At 42.2% G+C, this 20009-nt stretch overlaps 1 protein-coding gene and 1 pseudogene across 1 annotated transcript in view; both read left to right on the top strand.

Annotated features, from left to right (window-relative positions):
- Positions 1 to 20009, top strand: part of LOC126260173 (dipeptidyl peptidase 1-like) — an 85865-nt gene that overhangs the window by 9645 nt on the left and 56211 nt on the right. The window contains exons 2-4 of the mRNA XM_049957439.1: positions 1896 to 2075; positions 8498 to 8649; positions 8731 to 8883. Of these exons, the coding sequence (XP_049813396.1) occupies positions 1910 to 2075; positions 8498 to 8649; positions 8731 to 8883 (471 nt within the window). The 5' untranslated portion in view covers positions 1896 to 1909. The remainder of the gene's footprint in view (positions 1 to 1895; positions 2076 to 8497; positions 8650 to 8730; positions 8884 to 20009) is intronic.
- LOC126210062 (5S ribosomal RNA) lies at positions 9667 to 9784 on the top strand (annotated as a pseudogene).

Here is a 20009-nt window from a genome sequence, read left to right as displayed (position 1 = left end):
GAAGAAGATTGAGGTGAGGATGCTGAACGGCTTAGATGTCTTAACCACATTCTCACGACAATCCAGATGAGGAATGGATTCAGTGCACAAGTTGTAAGCGGTAGCCGCATCTGTTGTGTTAAAAATCGCGTGAAAGCACTTCTTTATGAATGTTTGAACTGTGAAGGTCCTATCAGGCATTCGGTTGAAGTTATAAAAATTGTGAAGATCCCTGTCTGTCACTCTGATATTATAACTACGATAACACAATTCCTGATAATAGGTTCAAATGGCTCTGAGCACTATGGGACTTAACAGCTATGGTCATCAGTCCCCTAGAACTTAGAACTACTTAAACCTAACTAACCTAAGGACATCACACAACACCCAGCCATCACGAGGCAGAGAAAATCCCTGACCCCGCCGGGAATCGAACCCGGGAACCGGGGCGTGGGAAGCGAGAACGCTACCGCACGACCACGAGATGCGGGCTCCTGATAATAGCTTTTGTCAAATAATTGTTGGGGATAGGCTACAACGCTGCTTCGCTCCCTTACCAACCACTGCTTCACTTTCATGCCCCTCGACTCTTATAACTGCCATCTGGTTTCTGTACAAATTGTAAATAGCCTTTCGCTCCCTGTGTTTGTCCCCTGCGACCTTCAGAATGTGAAAGAGAGTATTCTAGTCAATATTGTCAAAACCTTTCTCTAAGTCTACAAAAACTAGAAACGTAGGTTTGCCTTTCCTTAATCTATCTTCTAAGATAATTCGTAGGGTCAGTATTGCCTCACGTGTTCCTACATTGCTACGGAATCCAAACTGATCTTCCCCGAGGTCGACTTCTACCAGTTTTTCAGTTCCTCTGTAAAGAATTCGTGTTAGTATTTTGCGACGGTGACTTATTGAAGGTTAAACTAATATATTGATCGGGGTCTAATCTATTCAAAACTTTAAGTTATCATTAATGTTTGCTTATTTGAGTCAACTTTCTCCCAACGTGGAAACCTAGTACTAGCATATGTAACTTACACTTAATTTAGTTTAATGTTTATGATCGTTTACTGTCAAAATAAATCATTTTGAAGCAATAATTACTTCTTTACCAACTACAATTTGTGGGTCAAATCACTAAGTGCAATGAAGTGTTTGATTGTGATCCGTCAATCAGTTCGAATGAGAGTGTCCACACGTTCCAACATTGCAAGACTCACAGCTGCGTTCGGTCGGGGGGCGCGGGATACTGGACAGGTTTGCGCAATCTTATTGTCATGATGACAGACGCGTCGCTCATCGACTCAGCGAACTTTCGTTCACTGCCTGGTCCCCGTAGACATTCTGCAAGCGCCTATGAATATCTGCGATGCTCTAGTTTTTCGCCAAAAGCAACTCAATGACAGCTGTAGAGCTCTCCTTGGAACGCATCTCCGTTACGGACGCCACGTTGAAGGCTACGTATAGGGCCATCACCTGTCGAAACTTCTTGAAACTATACCAGCTAAAGACGGAAAATTCCATGATATTCAAGAACAAATTCCGCTCTTTTGCATCCGCAACTGATCAAAAAAGAACCGCGTTGCATTAGTTATGGAACGCCCCTCGTACCTGGCTATCGCGTCAGACTGACCACAGCTAACACGCCTCTGGTCTTCGCTCCCTCTTTCGCCGATTACCAATCAGTTGAAGAATTTAATTTAGTTCGCCTGTCGCGCCCTGTAACGGGACACTACAACTTACATCTAAAAACATACGCATTGTGAACAAGATTAAGCGTTTCAGCAGCTATGTAGTACGCTCTTTCCAGCTGCAGATTTCCATTTGTGAGAATGGTAATAGTTTGAAGCCTGTAATAGCTACACCTGATTATCAGACAGTGCTTATTCACTGACTCAGTCAGTGCGCTTTTCTGTTTTCAGAGACGTCTGTCGCGATGACCGCCGGAGCGAGTGCGTTGATTGCGGCAGCTTCGGCGCTGCTGCTGGCTGCGGTGTCAGCGGACACGCCCGCCAGCTGCCTGTACAGCGACATAGAGGGCTCCTGGACCTTCCACGAGGGACCGCGGAACCTCGACAGCTCCGCCCTCTGCGAAGATTTTGGTAAGGAATCTACCCTCGACGAATCGAGTAATCATTTATTTTCTATTTCTTTTCGTTTTGCACTGCTGAATCGCTTTCCTCTCTGCAGTCTGCTACATCTTAGTTGCGTCTCCTTACTGCATTTGTCTGAAAGTAAGAGAAATGTGTTAGTTAGGTCTTCTGCAACTGACGAAAGTCTTGTTAGGTAAACTGTGGTAGTTGGCAAGAAAACGCTGCACATTAATTCATATTCACACACCCAGACGAGTTTTGTCTTTTTAATAAGACATCCTCCGTGTGTGTCAGTAAAAGAGCTGATCCATTACCAGAAGATCGTGCAGTTTCCCCCTTATGGAAAAACGGCTCAAAGTTCTGCGTTTGATGTTGATTCAAAGTAATTTGGTAACTTAACATTAATTCAGCTACTATTTTCGGTATTTTGAATCAGACCCCACACAAAATGTGCCATACACGTTCGTACTGCTGCGAACATCAACAACTATCCAACATAAATGAAAAAGAGAAACTTCATTACTGGAAAGAGTTGAAGTGATTCATTTAGTGTACGTCATAAAGTCTACATCTACATCTACATCTACATCTACATGACTACTCTGCAATTCACATTTAAGTGCTTGGCAGAGGGTTCATCGAACCACAATCAAACTATCTCTCTACCATTCCACTCCCGAACAGCGCGCGGGAAAAACGAACACCTAAACCTTTCTGTTCGAGCTCTGATTTCTCTTATTTTATTTTTATGATCATTCCTACCTATGTAGGTTGGGCTCAACAAAATATTTTCGCATTCGGAAGAGAAAGTGGTTGACTGAAATTTCGTAAATAGATCTCGCCGCGACGAAAAACGTCTTTGCTGTAATGACTTCCATCCCAATTCGCGTATCATATCTGCCACACTCTCTCCCCTACTACGTGATAATACAAAACGAGCTGCCCTTTTTTGAACCCTTTCGATGTCCTCCGTCAATCCCACCTGGTAAGGATCCCACACCGCGCAGCAATATTCTAACAGAGGACGAACGAGTGTAGTGTAAGCTGTCTCTTTAGTGGACTTGTTGCATCTTCTAAGTGTCCTGCCAATGAAACGCAAGCTTTGGCTCGCCTTCCCCACAATATTATCTATGTGGTCTTTCGAACTGAAGTTGTTCGTAATTTTAACACCCAGGTACTTAGTTGAATTGACAGCCTTGAGAATTGTACTATTTATCGAGTAATCGAATTCCAACGGATTTCTTTTGGAACTCATGTGGATCACCTCACACTTTTCGTTATTTAGCGTCAACTGCCACCTGCCACACCATACAGCAATCTTTTCTAAATCGCTTTGCAACTGATACTGGTCTTCGGATGACCCTACTAGATGGTAAATTACAGCATCATCTTCGAACAACCTAAGAGAACTGCTCAGATTGTCACCCAGGTCATTTATATAGATCAGGAACAGCAGAGGTCCCAGGACGCTTCCCTGGGGAACACCTGATATCACTTGTTTTACTCGATGATTTGCCGTCTATTACTACGAACAGCGACCTTCCTGACAGGAAATCATGAATCCAGTCGCACAACTGAGACGATACCCCATAGGCCCGCAGCTTGATTAGAAGTCGCTTGTGAGGAACGGTGTCAAAAGCTTTCCGGAAATCTAGAAATACGGAATCAACTTGAGATCCCCTGTCGATAGCGGCCATTACTTCGTGCGAACAAAGAGCTAGCTGCGTTGCACAAGAACGATGTTTTCTGAAACCATGCTGATTACGTATCAATAGATCGTTCCCTTCGAGGTGATTCATAATGTCTGAATACAGTATATGCTCCAAAACCCTACTGCAATCCGACGTCAATGATATAGGTCTGTAGTTAGATGGATTACTCCTACTACCCTTCTTAAACACTGGTGCGACCTGCGCAATTTTCCAATCTGTAGGTACAGATCTATCGGTGAGCGAGCGGTTGTATATGAGTGCTAAGTAGGGAGCTATTGTATCAGCGTAATCTGAAAGGAACCTAATCGGTATACAATTTGGACCTGAATCAAGCGATTTGAGTTGCTTCGCAACCCCTAAGGTATCTACTTCTAAGAAACTCATGCTAGCAGCTGTTCGTGTTTCAAATTCTGGAATATTCCATTCATCTTCCCTGGTGAAGGAATTTCGGAAAACTGCGTTCAATAACTCCGCTTTATAGGCACAGTCGTCGGTAACAGTACCATCGGCACTGCGCAGCGAAGGTATTGACTGCGTCTTGCCCCTTGTGTACTTTACATACGACCAGAATTTCTTCGAATTTTCTACCAAATTACGAGACAATGTTTCGTTGTGGAACCTATTAAAGGCATCTCGCATTGAAGTCCGTGTCAAATTTCGCGCGTCTGTAAGGTTTAGCCAATCTTCGGGATTTCGCGTTCTTCTGAACTTCGCATGCTTTTTCCGTTGCCTCTGCAAGAGAGTTCGGGCCTGTTTTGTGTACCACGGGGGGTCAGTTCCATCTCTTACCAATTTATGAAGTATGAATCTCTCAATTGCTGTTGCTACTATATCTTTGAATTTGAGCCACATCTCGTCTACATTTGCATAGTCAGTTCGGAAGGAATGGAGATTGTCTCTTAGGAAGGCTTCTAGTGACACTTTATCCGCTTTTTTAAATAAAATTATTTTGCGTTTGTTTCTGGTGGATTTGGAAGAAACGGTATTGAGCCTAGCTACAACGACCTTGTGATCACTAATACCTGTATCAGTCATGATGCTCTCTATCAGCTCTGGATTGTTTGTGGCTAAGAGGTCAAGTGTGTTTTCGCAAACATTTACAATTCACGTGGGTTCGTGGACTAACTGCTCGAAATAATTTTCGGAGAAAGCATTTAGGACAATCTCGGAAGATGTTTTCTGCCTACCACCGGTTTTGAACAAGTATTTTTGCCAACATATCGAGGGAAGGTTGAAGTCCCCACCAACTATAACCGTATGAGTGGGGTATTTATTTGTTACGAGACTCAAATTTTCTCTGAACTGTTCCGCAACTATATCATCGGAGTCTGGGGGTCGGTAGAAGGAGCCAATTATTAACTTAGTTCGGCTGTTATGTATAACCTCCACCCATACCAATTCGCACGGAGTATCTACTTCGACTTCACTACAAGATAAACCACTACTGACAGACACAAACACTCCACCACCAATTCTGCCTAATCTATCTTTCCTGAACACCGTCTGAGACTTCGTAAAAATTTCTGCATAACTTATTTCAGGCTTTAGCCAGCTTTCTGTACCTATAACGATTTCAGCTTCTGTGCTTTCTATTAGCGCTTGAAGCTCAGGGCTTTCCCAGCACAACTACAACAATTTACAACTACAATTCCGACTGTTCCTTGATCCAAGCACGTCCTGTATTTGCCATGCACCCTTTGAGATTGCAGTCCACGCCACACAGCCTCCGCTACACGTGAAGCCGCCAGCTGAGTGTAGTGAACTCCTGACCTATTCAGCGGAACCAGAAACCCCACCACCCTATGGCGCAAGTCAAGGAATCTGCAGCCAACACGGTCGCAAAACCGTCTGAGCCTCTGATTCAGACCCTCCACCCGGCTCTGAACCAAAGGTCCGCAGTCGGTTCTGTCAACGATGCTGCAGATGGTGAGCTCTGCCTTCATCTCGTAAGCAAGACCGGCAGCCTTCACCAAATCAGATAGCCGCTGGAATCCAGAGAGAATTTCCTCTGATCCAAAGCGACACACGTCATTAGTGCCGACATGTGCCGCCACCTGCAGCTGGCTGCACCCTGTGCTCTTCATGGCATCCGGAAGGACGCTTTCCACGTCAGGAATGACTCCACCCGGAATGCACACGGAGTGCACACTGGATTTCTTCCCCTCCTTAGCCACCATATCCCTAAGGGGCCCAGTACACGCCTAACATTGGAGCTCCCAACTACCAATAAGCCCACCCTCTGTGATTGCCCGGACCTTGAAGACTGAGAATCATCCTCTGAAACAGGGCAGGCAGCTGCATCTGGCTCAGCCAGAGACAGTGCCTGAAACCTGTTTGTCAGACGCACCGGGGAGGCTTTCTGATCAGCCTCCGGGGACGTCTTTCGCTGCCTGCCGCGCCTTGGGACGACCTCGCATTCAACCACAGGCGAGGGCTGAGCCCCACTGCGGGCAGCAACCGGGGCAACCACAGCGGCAGACCGATCTGGGGACAGACGGGACGAGGTTGATATCCCCGTGATACCCAAGTCCGGCTCCCCACAGTGGTGCCCATTGGCAACAGCCTCAAGCTGCGCGACCGAAGTCAGCGCCGCTTGCAGCTGTGAGCGAAGGGATGCCAACTCAGCCCTCATCCGAACACAGCAATCACAGTCCCTGTCCATTCTAATCGATGTTAAACAACAGTTACTGAAACACGAGTCAGTGCCTAGATATCGCAAGGGAAACACGCAAAGAATGTATTAACTAACCTGTACAAATGCCTAACGACTGCGCTACAATCTGCCTGAATTTACGATTACAGTAACTAAAACTCGAAATTACACCTCCTATACGAAACTCACACGCAACTTAAGTAAGAATCTACGAAGTAAACACTAAAGCGCGATGCTACAACTCTCAAATACTATAATACGCCCGAAATTTATGAATTAAACAATGCAAGTACCCAAAAACACGCAAAGAAATTAAGAATTAAACTATGGAACAAATAAGTAAGCTAGGGGTATACGACTTGCTGCTGCAGCTGCTTATCCAACGGCGGCAGGGAGCAGGGAGCAAGCAATAGGATCATCTTCAAAGGCGGTAGATAAGTGGAAGGTCTGAAGGTATTATTATTCTCATTTTCAGTTGAAATTGTTTTAAATACTGATTATTTTCAACTGTGCGGTTGGTCCCGGCGGAGGTTCGAGTCCTCCCTCGGGCATGGGTGTGTGTGTTTGTCCTTAGGATAATTTAGGTTAAGTAGTGTGTAAGCTTAGGGACTGATGACCTTAGCAGTTAAGTCCCATAAGATTTCAAACACATTTTAACATTTTTTTTATTATTTTCAGTCTGAATAAAATCAAGTTCTTTGTCTCTAGTAGCTTGAATGAATATTAAATTCGGACCAAAATGATCATTGTTGGTTAATGGCGCTCTTGGTGAGGAGTAACCGTGTACATTGTTGACCGTCATACAAAAGAGATTATGTTGTATAAAAAAGCCGACTTCGAATTACGATGCAGGTTCGACTTTCAAACGTAAAAAAACTAACTATGGAGCGCTTATGGCGCACGCTCGTTGCATCACCAAGCAAGTCGCTTCAACCTAATGAAAACGTCCAGAAATTAGTTGCCTTATACAGTTAAAACAGGAAAACTGCGACGTTTTTCATTTTACAAAATAAAATAAAGTTATAAAATAATGGTTCTATTATTATTGGTCAAACTTCGTGATGATTACAATTTCATCTGTGGCGAAAGAGAAATTCCGACATCAGCTGCAATCGGACATAGAAATAAAGCCATTGGCGAGAAGCGAAAATCTGTGCGGTAAAGGGGCTCGAGGCCGAATTTTCCGCTTACAGAGAGCGGTCGTCTTAAATAGTTCGCCCATCTGAGCAAGCTTTCCGTCTGAACCAAATTCGCGCATGTCGCATGTCCCTGTCCTTTATGTTCATTGTTCGCAGCCTTACCTGATTCACGCAAGAGATCAAACGGAGAGAGCATCAGCACTGAAAGTATCAATAATTCGCCGTCAAGACGCGTGAGTGTGGTGTCTGCTCTTTCTGACATGTCCAGAAGAACAGACACCACAAATGTGAACTTGCATCTGTACGTGCCATTGGCAGAAAGGGTAGAAAGAAACCATCTAATGTCGCTTTTCTCATAGATAAAGTAATTACCATTTCGCAGAATAAAGATTAATATCATGTAAGTGGTTTACAGATGTTAATTTTCCAGAACACTTTGTATTTCCATAATACAAAAGAAATAGTTCTTCACTGTCCACTCAACGCATTAGCCATATTTTTGCAGTTATCGGAAATAATATCGGGTATGCTTACGTAGGAGTCCTTAATTAGGAATATTACTTTGCAGTTTTATCAAAAGATGTGTTATAGTATGTAATTATCTGTTTTGAACGAAATAAACAGTTGTAACAAGAAATTACAGCTTTAGTAAAACCGGATCGGCATGTTTAAATTAAGATCCGTTAAGGCAAAATAGCAAAAAACAACTTACATTTTCTAATAACAGGTACATTACAGCATTGAAATACTATTCACTACACTTTTCTTACAAATCTGAAGTAATAAAGCGATGTTTGCTATTCAGTTTATATCTAATTCCTTGAGCTGTGAAGGCTGAAGTCAGTCGTGTGTTGTGAAGCCTCTTCCAGAATGTTGGAAACAGCAGCGTGATATTTAATAGGAGCCCCGTTCGTTTGTTGCCGGCAGATGTCGTTCAGCAAGTGCGGGTCACGTTGTCCTACCCCAACGTTGCGGTGGACCAATACGACAACGTCGGCACCTGGACGCTGATATCAAACCAGGGCTTCGAAGTGACCGTAAACGGCAGAACATACTTTGCATTCTCTGCCTACGAAACGGTAGGTGACCATCAATGTTTTTACTTTCCTTTCGACGTTGCGAAGTCGCTGATAACTTAGCGCTGTGATATTTTCTTTCAGGTGGGTAACGATACCTACAGCCTGTGTGACCAGACACTGCCCGGGTGGTCACACGACGTCACCGTGCGACACTGGTCGTGTTATTATGGCATCAAAGACGGCTCCACCAGGAGGCGGCTCTCATCTGCAAAACACGCGCTTCCCTCACACAAGGTAAGCACTATTCCTTTACCCTTTTGTACCGTGCATATCTGTTCTTTATTATTCTGTGCTTGTGAAGAGCAGAGTTTTAAGGCTTCTTTTTAACTTTTAGAACTAAACTCGTATATCTTTGACGTGCCATGATTGAGATCCCAGTTTTCTAGTGAGAAAACTCCCATGGATGCAGAAGACGACTGCACAACATCGTAGAGAGATTTCATACACTGCGATTCAGCTGGTCATACCGCTGGGTTTTATGCATCGTGCAACACCTTCAAACACCACATGCAAGATTTTCAAATTCTCTCGCTCGCTACGCGCAAGTTATTAGTCCTACGGAAAAAATTTACTTGATCTTTTGTAGGAAATTGAATGTAGTCAGATTTTGTACTGAGATGCGTCTTTGCCAGAGGCCATAGTTTTCGTATTCTAATTATACGAGTAAAACGTACAAAAATGTACCACAAATGCATCTTTCCCTGAATAACTCTAAAACAGTGGCCTCCAGCAAAAAAGAATGCCAGTTTAAAATTTAACTACATTGCATTTTCTACAAAAAGGTCCTGTTTATTTTTTTCTGTAGCGCTTATAGTTTGAACATAACGAGTGAGAGAATATGAAAATCTTGCACTTGGTATTTGTAGGCGTTGCGGGCGGGGCATAAAGTCCAGTGTTAGGCGCAGCTGAATCGCTCTGTACGTGGTTCCTGTTGTGCAATAGTCCCAAAGTTAGGCATGAGCAGAAAATGAGAACTTATTTCCTGAACATGGTTTCAGATACGGTACAGAACTAAGTGCCAACGGCCTTGCCGCAGTGGTAACACCGGTTCCCGTCAGATCACCGAAGTTAAGCGCTGTCGGGCTCGGCTAGCACTTGGATAGGTGACCATCCGGTCTGCCGAGCGCTGTTGGCTAGCGGGGTGCACTCAGCCCTTGTGAGGCAAACTAAGGAGCTACTTGATTAAAAAGTAGCGACTCCGATCTCGGAAACTGCCATACGGCCGGAAGAGCGGTGTGCTGACCACATGCCCCTCCATATCCGCATCCTGTGACGCCTGTGGACTTAGGATGACACGGCGGCCAGTCGGTACCTTTGGGCCTTCATGGCCTGTGCGGGAGGAGAGAGTTACAGAACTAAGTAAAGCTCAGCCACAAGATGTTTGGAAACAACACTGTTCAAAATCTGCAGTTACAGGAGTGTTGAAACAGATGTTAATGTATGCATATACGAGGGTCGTTTTCTCAGAACATATTTATTGTGAAGAATCCTAATTTGGTGACAATAAACATCAACATGTCTCGTCCATGTCCTATATTTGTACGTAGTCTCCATCACCTTCTATGGCAGTACGCCAACGTTGTGGAAGAGCATGTATTCACTGCTAGTAAAAGCTCTTGTCCTGTAGGCGTAGACATGTTTTCACTGCATGACTGACACTCTCGCCTTGAAAGAGTGTTCCCCGTAGATAATCTTTGAACTCCAACAATTCAGATGAAATGGCCTTTCTTTGAATCTTGTGGTCCGCTGTGAGCATTCGTGGAACCCAGCGTGGGCATCTCTTTGAACGTCCGAGAGTCTCGATCATTGCAGACGCACTTCCAATGCTGACAGACAATTGTAGAGCCAATTGTTGAGTTGTGATGCGCCGGTCGGCACGAATAACGGCATCCGCACGATTCAGCGCGTCTGGAGCAGTGGCTGTGACAGGACGTCCCGAGCGTGGCTGGTCACTGAGCTCTTTTCTGCACCTCCTGAGGCTGTAACTTTCTTTACCCATCACCCAACTGGGCTCCTATCAACTACAGCGTCACCATACACTGCACACAAACGTTTAAGGATGCTCATCACGGTTTCTTTTTCTGAACACAAGAGTTCAGAAACTGCAAGCAGCTTGTAACGTGAGTCGTATGTAGACGCCGCTCTGACGCTGTGCTACGGCTCTGCCATCTGCCACAATGGTTCAAAACTTCACCTGCGCACAGCACAAACATCAAATGTGAAGCACCAACAATTACGTGTGTCTATGTATATTAATGACTTTTTTAGAAAATGTGGGGCATTACTTACTTTCTTTTCCGTGTCCAGATCAAATTTTATTTTTCCAATAGTTAGCCACCGCTACGGCTTTGTCGTTGGCTTGTAGCAGGTCACTAAAACTGCAGGGCTCCGGCAGTAGTCGGCACATGAACAGATGTGCCTCGTCTTGTACATCTCGGCATCCGCAAAGAACGTCGTCATCGTTAGTCAGCAGTCCCCACTTGCACAGATTAGTTTTGCATCTGGGTACACCAGCCCTCAGCCTATTTAGTGTTCTCCACACTGTGTAAGGAAGTTTGTTTCCAGGTGCCATTTGCTCTTTTGGTATTATCTGCAGTGCGGTTTGTTCATTTTCCCACTTACGGACTCTATTATCTTCCTGTGAACCGTCAAGGATCTTGGTTCTTGCAATAAAGCTATTTCTAGACTTAAGCCTTCGAGCCTGAGTGACGTGCCCATTCAGTGGGTGTCGAGAATCTGTTTCTTTCTTTGTTCTCTCAGCGTCTGCTGCCACCTGCCTTCTGATCTTGGGTGGGGCAATTCCAGCAAGTAGGTACAAATTACCCGTTGGTGTGGGTCTGAGGCAGCCTGTAACAATTCGCATTGTCTCATTTACACTTACATCAACCTGTTTAGCATGTGCAGATGCTTCCCATACTAGCGCTGCATAGTCTGCTGCAGAAACACACAGAGCAAGTGCTGATGTTCTCAGTACTGATGGTTGAGCTCCCCATTCATAGTTTGTCAGCCTGCGGATGATGTTATTCGTGGAGCAGACTTTAGCCTTGGTGTACAAAGAAGGAGCCTCCTAGAAGATTGTGAGCCTAAAGACTGAAGACAGGCACAATCGGGCGTACCCTGGAAACGGTGAAAAATTTCACCGGCTAATCCTTCTAACACCAGATCAAGTTAAAGCATTACTTACTGAACGACACTCTTAAAATAACGTAGCAAAAATGTTAGTAGATGATACATTTAACGCATGGGACCACGTGTGCTTACCAGTAACGTGGCGTTCTCTATTTGAAGTGATTCCAGAGCTGTTTTACTCTCCGGTTACTGCAAAGGAGTCATACTGTTGTCAGAAGAGTGTTTGTGGCGGTTAAGAGACTGTACCACGTCACAGCGATTCACCCCAAACTCTCTGCCTAGCATTCGGATCGGGTGATCTGATTGGTTGGACTCACACACTTGTAACAGAAGACAGCGTTAAAGATCTGCCGATATTATACTGAATTTGTAGCTGTTTGTGACACTACCCACTCTCAGAGGAAACGCATTGGATCTTCTAGCAACACACATGCCAAAAGTTTTAGATTCCAGTCATTATACAGAATTAGCGAAATAAAATTAGCCCGGAAAATATTTAATGACCACCTGCACCCGCAGTGGATGCTGTAAGATGGATGGTGCACGAAATATTTTCCGGGCCAGCTATGTTTTACCCAACGTATAATCGATAATCTTAGATCACCGGCGTTAGACAAAAATGTAAGAAGAAAGGTGGAAAGTTATTTCTTCTTAACGGGTACGACAAGGAAATGATTAAAAACTAATTGGGCAGTCAGTTGCGTGTATTCTGCTGAGGATAGAAGAAGTGGAAGACCTCGGGTTCAAATTTAAAGTGTTATGCGTGATGGGCTGCGCAGCACTATGCATGAAAGATAGTGTGAGGTTCCATAACAATATGAGAAACTACGGAAGGATATAAAGGTAATGGCAGATCAAAACATGTTAGGGCACCTGGTGACAAACAAGCCAAAACAAGCTTAGGGGGTTAAGTGAGCTAGAAGCGCTCTGTGAATTCTAAATCAAGGATTACCCGATGAATTGTCATAAAACTTAGAAAGTTGTTATAACTTCTTCAGGATTTTTGGCCCACCCGGGTACTTGATGGCACCGAAATGGAAGATGTTAATATAAAATTTGAAGTACTGAATTTTGTTTTCCGAAATTTCTCATTCTTACGGATCACAGCACAATTAACATTCTAATATCGCAAAGACGTAAAATTGACAGATGTAGGAAAAAATTTTGTACGCTGTTCAAAATCGGCTCTAGTCGAAAAGTCCCTAGACCAGGTATTGCGACAGATTGTATTATATCGGAAGCCTCCCTGCTAGCACCAGTCTACCGAAGCCCCAAAGGGCTAAGAATTGCGCCACGTAGCTGGAACAAGGAGCAGGTCGTAAAGTCAATGTTCACAACTATAGGCCTGTATCACTGACGTCTCTATAAAAGCTTGGAATATAGTTTACGCTTCCGTATCATAAATTTTCTGAAAATCGATCATCTGCAAGACTTTCTGTAAATACCGATTTTGTGAAACAAGACTTGCTTCATTCGTTCATGAGATCCACTAGGTGGTAGATAGTGGAGTTCAGGTTGACAGCTGCATGCCTTGTTTCATGGCTTTCAGAAAGCCGACACGTCCTTACCGGCGCCTACGGAACAAATTACATACATAAGGAATAATAGGACAGATATATGATTAAATTGCAAAATAATTATGAAAAATCCGCCTCGATTGCACAAACTACCTGGTGTTTACCTAGGTTTCAGCGTGGGTAACCACGCCTTCTTCAGAAAAAATATAAAACAGCTTGCCTAAATAGGCATAGTCAAAGGCTAGGTGTTGATTTTAGCCTTTGACTATGCCTATTTAGGCAAGCTGTTTTATATTTGTTCTGAAGAAGGCGTGGTTACCCACACTGAAACCTAGGTAAACACCAGGTAGTTTGTGCAATCGAGGCGGATTTTTCATAGTTATTTCGATACTTACGATTGCTGTCGCGCTGCAATGCTGAAAGTTCTTAAATTGCAAATTTTCTTGCAGATAGAACTCAGTGCAGTGGGGAAGCCAGTGGGCATTCTGGTGAGATCCTCTCCTGGAACTGCAGGTTATGTAGCAAGAGTAAGTTGATAGAGGAGCAGGAGCGTAAGATCTGTGCCCTTCAGGTGCAGTTGAAAAACGCACAGGAGGAGCTAGATAGGATGAGGAGGGAGAAAGGGGCTGGGGAATGGGAGCTGGTTGTTGGCAAGACATCTGCTAGGAGAAGGAGATTTTCAGATAGTTTTACTATTGGTGATTGCAATAGATATGACCAACTGTCGGAGTCTAGTGGAGAGTAATCTCTAGTTGCTGTAGATGTAGGAAATATGCAGCAGACCTAAGCAGTTACGGTGGCTAGGACAGTTGCAAAGTCTAAGAGAAAGAAGAAGGTTCTGCTGTTAGGTAGTTCTCACGGTAGAGGTGTAGGCCAGCAGTTACAGGAAGTGTTGGGGAGTGAGTACCAGGTCACCAGCATTGTGAAGCCTAATGCAGGATTGGCTCAGGTGACTGTTAACATAGGGGGGTTATGTAGGGATTTTAAAGATCAGGTAGTGATTGTGGGTGGGGCTGGTAATAGTATTGATAGGGATGGGGAGTATGACATAGATGGTGACCTGGAAAAGATAGCCACTCAGACTGGCAACACGAATGTGCATTTCGTGCAACTGTTTCAGCGTCACGATCGGCCTCATCTTAATACAGCTGTCAAGCGTAATTACATGAGACTTGGGGGTGCGCTAATGACAGAAGGCATGAGTCACATTTCAGTGGTGTCGGTGGAGTCTATCAGGAGGACAGGTTTCACTAGACATGGCCTGCATCTCAACAGGTATGGAAAGGGGAGGTTGGCAAAGCTTATATGTGACAGCATAGGTGGGGGTGGTGGGATCACTCATGGGAAAATTCCTGTACTAGTGGGTGTTAGAGCTGCACCTTTTTTAGACTGAAGTCAGCTGACAGGTATTCCTGCTTAAGGGAAGTCTCTCTAACAAAGAAACCACTTTCGACAAAGCTTAAGTATCCGAGTAATGAGGGAATTAGTATATTTTATCAAAATATACAAGGTATTAGAGAAAGTTAGTGAACTGCTTATAGATGTTGACTCTGAAATTATTGATATATCTGAACACGTCTTAAATAAGGAGATAATTCAAAGGCTTCCTTTACCAGGATACAGGTTGGCTGGCAGCTTTTCTAGGAGCTCTTTGCGGTGTGGGGGAGTAGCTATGTATGTGAAAAACGGTATCCCATTTGAGTCAATTGATGTTTCAAAGTACTGCACTGAAAAGGTGTTTGAATGTTGTGCAGTTGTGGTTAAATTTACTGGAGTTAACCTTCTAACTGTAGTTATTTATAGATCCCCAGACTCCGATTTCACAACATTTTTTCTAAAGCTAGAGGAGGTTCTTGGTTCACTTTATAGGAAATACAAAAAGTTAGTTATATGTGGTGACTTCAATATTAATTGTACACGTGATTGTGCAAGGAAAAGGATGCTGGTAGACGTCCTTAATTCATATAATCTTATGCAAACCGTATTCTTTCCATGGGAACAGTAGAACAACCATAGACAACATTTTTGTTCATTCCTCATTACTAGAAGGGCATTCTGTTAGCAAAAAAGTGAATGGCCTTTCAGATCAAGCACAAGTTTTAACTCTAAAAGATTTTTGTGCTGCAACACATGTTAAATACAGTTATCATTTTTTTAGGAAAGCTGATCCAGTTGCTGTAGAGACCTTTTTAAACCTTATCAAGGAACAAGAGTGGCAAGATGTTTATAGTGCTGGTACAGTAGACGATAAATATAATGCTTTCCTCAAGACTTTTATCGTGCTCTTTGAAAGTTGCTTTCCGTTAGAACGTTCAAAACAGGGTACTAGCACGAACAGGCAGCCTGGGTGGCTGACTAGAGGGATAAGAATATCCTGTAGAACAAAGTGGCAATTATATCAAAACGTTAGAAACAGTCAAAATCTAAATGCAGCAGCCCATTACAAACAGTATTGTAAAGTGCTTAAAAAAGTTATTGGGAAGGCAAAAAGTATGTGGTATGCAGATAGAATAGCTAACTCTCAGGATAAAATTAAAACCATATGGTCAGTCGTAAAGGAAGTGGCTGTTCTGCAGAGACAGGTCGTGGATATATAATCAGTGCGTAGTGGGAATGTCCGTGTTACTGATAAGTCGCATATATGTACAGTATTTAATAATCACTTTCTGAATATAGCAGGTGAATTAAATAGAAACCTAGTTCCAACAGGGAATCATATAGCGCTCGTAGAAAAAAGTGTTCCGAGACTGTTACCTGAAATGCTCCTCCATGATACTGACAAGAGGGAGATTGAGTTAATAATTATATCAATAACGACCAAGAACTCTCATGGATATGACGGGGTATCTAGCAGAATATTGAAGTATTGTTCTATGTATGTTAGTCCAGTACTTAGCCATATCTGTAAATTTTCCTTTAGGAGTGGTCGGTTTTCTGACCGATTAAAGTACTCGGTAGTGAAGCCACTTTATAAAAAGGGAGACAGGGATAATGTTGTCAATTATAGACCTATTTCTATGCCATCGGTGTTTGCTAAAGTTATCGAGAAGGTTGTATATACAAGGTTACTGGAGCATTTAAATTCACATAATTTGTTGTCAAATGTACAGTTTGGTTTTAGAAATGGTTTAACAACTGAAAATGCTGTATTCTCTTTTCTCTGTGAGGTTTTGGACGGATTAAATAAAAGGTTGCGAACGCTAGGTGTTTTCTTTGATTTAACGAAGGCTTTTGACTGTGTTGACCACAAAATATTACTGCAGAAGTTGGACAATTATGGAGTAAGGGGTGTAGCTTACAATTGGTTCGTCTCTTACCTTAAGAACAGAAAGCAGAAGGTAATTCCCGCAATATTGAGAGTGGTAGTGATGTTCAGTCCCAATGGGGCACTGTTAAGTGGCGCGTTTCCCAAGGGTCGGTGCTGGGGCCATTGCTGTTTCTTATATATGTAAATGATATGCCTTCTAGCTGATGACACCAGCTTGGTAGTGTAGGATCTTATGTGTAATGTTGAAACATTATCAAATGATGTAGTTCATGAAATAAGTTCGTGGCTTATGGAAAATAATTTGATGGTAAATCACAGTAAGACTTTGTTTTTACAGTTTCTAACTCACAATTCAACAAGAACTGATATTTTGATCAGACAGAATGGGTATATTATAAGCGAGACGGAACAGTTCAATAGATAGTAAGCTGTTGTGGAAAGCCCATGTTCAGGATCTTGTTCACAAACTAAATGCTGCTTTATTTACCATTAGAACAGTATCTGAAATAAGTGAGTTCAACACGAAAAGTAGTCCACTTCGCATATTTTCATACGCTTATGTCATATGGTATTATTTTTTGGGGTAATTCGTCTGATTCAAAAAGGGTATTTTTGGCTCAAAAACGGGCTGTTCGAGCTATATGTGGTGTAAGTTCGAGAGCCTCTTGTCGACCCGTATTCAATAGTCTGGGAATTCTGACATTGTCCTCACAGTATATATTTTCTTTAATGTCGTTTGTTGTTAGCAATATTAGCTTATTCCCTAGAGTTAGCAACTTTCACTCAGTTAATACTAGGCAGAAATCAAATCTGCATGTGGAATGCACTTCCTTGACTCTTGTGTAGAAAGGAGTGCACTATTCTGCTGCATCCATTTTCAATAAGTTACCACAAGAACTCAAAAATCTTAGCAGTAGCCCTGTAACCTCCCTACAGAAATTTTGAAATGACAATACTTAATAGAAATGGAGCCAAGTGTAACCTTCCCGCAAAAATATTAATGACAATGACAATTAAACAAAAATTAGCAATCTGACGCAAGTATAAGTTCGCATAAAATAATGAAACATGATCCCATAACAATGGAACTACAGTGACAATCAAAACTCAGCTTAACCGAAATGTCGGTCTTTGGCCCTGTGCAAAAATCAGAATTAATTTCTTACCTTAATATAACTGCATGTCAAAATTCTGCTCTTATTCTGCGGCACAGCTTGCAGCGGATGTATCCCAATAACTAAATTTTTTGAAGTTAATTGAATTTTTTTGTTTAAAGGAAATGGAAGGAAATCGAATGATTCTTTGTTAAAAAATTGCTTTTAAATCAAAATTATTATTGGGGCGATTCTTTAAAGTTCATTACATTTAATTTACATTACTAGCTGAGCGCGATGCTGCTTAATAATATACCTTGTCCTGAATCTCGACCATTGCGGTGCCGACGCCCGCCGACTGCTCTGCGCTACCACTACTGACAGACTCCCGCTCGCTACCTCACTCGGCTACTACTTCCAACAGACTACTGTACTGCACTGCGCTTCGAGCGCAACTGCTCTGGTCAGAGATTCTACAATGCCTCATCATCACTGCCAACGAGTACATACGCCTTTCATAACCCTCCACTGGGGGGCAAAAAATTTGGCAGCGATGGTGAGTCATTTGGACTTGCCATCGCAAGAAATTTTTCTTTTAATTAATTAACATTTACAAAATATTTGGATGTAATACATGAATTAAATGTTGTGCGCATGCACCGATTACAAAACATTACAGACAAGACAAAATATAAGTACAATGAGTAGAGAGCGTATCAGCAAATCAGAAAAATGTATATACAAATTATTTGACAAATAGCAAAGTGCACACGCACTGTAAGATTCTGTAGCATTTTTTTTTTTTTTTGAACAAAATCATGTTGACAAGGGACATGAGTGCACATGCACTGCAGTGGAGAACATATCAGCAAAAGACGAAATGTATATACAATGAGTAACAAATGACATAAAACATATCACGAAATCATAAAAGGTATACAGAAAAGGCACAAATCATATTGAAAAATGAGAAAAGTGCACAGGCACTAAAGTTCAGTAGAAAACATATAAGAGCACATGTACTGAAAACTTTTGAACATTTTCATAACAAATAAACGCAAGGGTAAATAATCAGCAAATCACAAAAAGTATATACAATATAGATGACAAGAGTGCACACATACTGCACTTCAGAACAAATCGAAAAATGTCTTTAGTATTTTCACAATAAATAAACAATGGCAGAAAATCATGTCGACAAGTGACACAAGTGTACTCGCACTGGAGTTCAACAAATCGAGAAAAATGTATAGGCCATTAACATAAATGATGTTAGTTAAAATGATTTTCACTATTAGGATAGGAAAGGAAAGGATTGCATCATGGTTGTAGCACTTTAGTTTGGACACAGCTGCACTGAAAGTCCATATCTTTCCACAGAATCACAACACTAAGTGATACAATCTGCAGTTCCGTTCCCAGAAGTATTTATCAGCGTATCAAGACACTGAAACGTCGTAGTAATATTCCATGCTATCATTTTGCAGTATGCCAGGTACACCAAACAGTGGGACCATAATAACGTCTTCATCGCTTACGGTGTTGGACAGCATGTCGTGTCAACACCACGCTCTTAAGAGGCGGCACACCAACGTAGAATTAGTGCAAAAACCAAATATAGTGCTCCATGATAATGAGGATGGACAAGACAAATGGATGTTACAATAATTTCAGGTAGTTAGGTCAGAAGGTGAAAGACATTAACTAACACACAAGTCTTGATTAGTGATTACATAAGTAGTTTGCGGCATCCATACTCTAGTTATTGAACATTTCTGTACCAAGTATTTTAGTATTACAGAATAATGTTCATAAAATTAAATTATTGCCATCATGGGTAGTCGTATTACAATAAACAGCGGCAATCTTTGTTCAGTTACACAATTACAATCATAGCATTAATAATCATGGGCATAATAAGTAGTCTCATTACAATAGACAGTGGCAATTTTTAGCCAGTTACACAATTACAATCATAGCATTAATAATCATGGGCATTATAAGTAATCTCATTACAATAAACAGTGGCAGTTATTAGCCAGTTACAAAATTACAATCAGAGCATTAATAATCATGGGCATTATAAGTAGTCTCATTACAATAAACAGTGGCAGTTATTAACCGGTTACAAAGTATTATTATTCAGATAATTAAGAAGTCATTATTAAAGTGACATACTATTCAGAGCTGATCAGTATTATTCAGAATTGTCATAAACTAGTGACATTATATGAGACTGGTAATAAATTTTTTTTTGTGCTAGCAATGCATTGCTTTGGGTAATTATAAGGGAAAGCAAGAAGAAATAAGAGAAAAATTGCTTTTAGGTTGTTCCTATAAATGAAAAATGTG

This window comes from Schistocerca nitens, chromosome 1, assembly GCF_023898315.1.
Source record: "Schistocerca nitens isolate TAMUIC-IGC-003100 chromosome 1, iqSchNite1.1, whole genome shotgun sequence".
Taxonomy (NCBI): Eukaryota; Metazoa; Arthropoda; class Insecta; order Orthoptera; family Acrididae; genus Schistocerca; species Schistocerca nitens.
The sequence above is the reverse complement of the archived record's forward strand: the minus strand, read 5'-3'. Positions and strand labels throughout refer to the sequence as shown.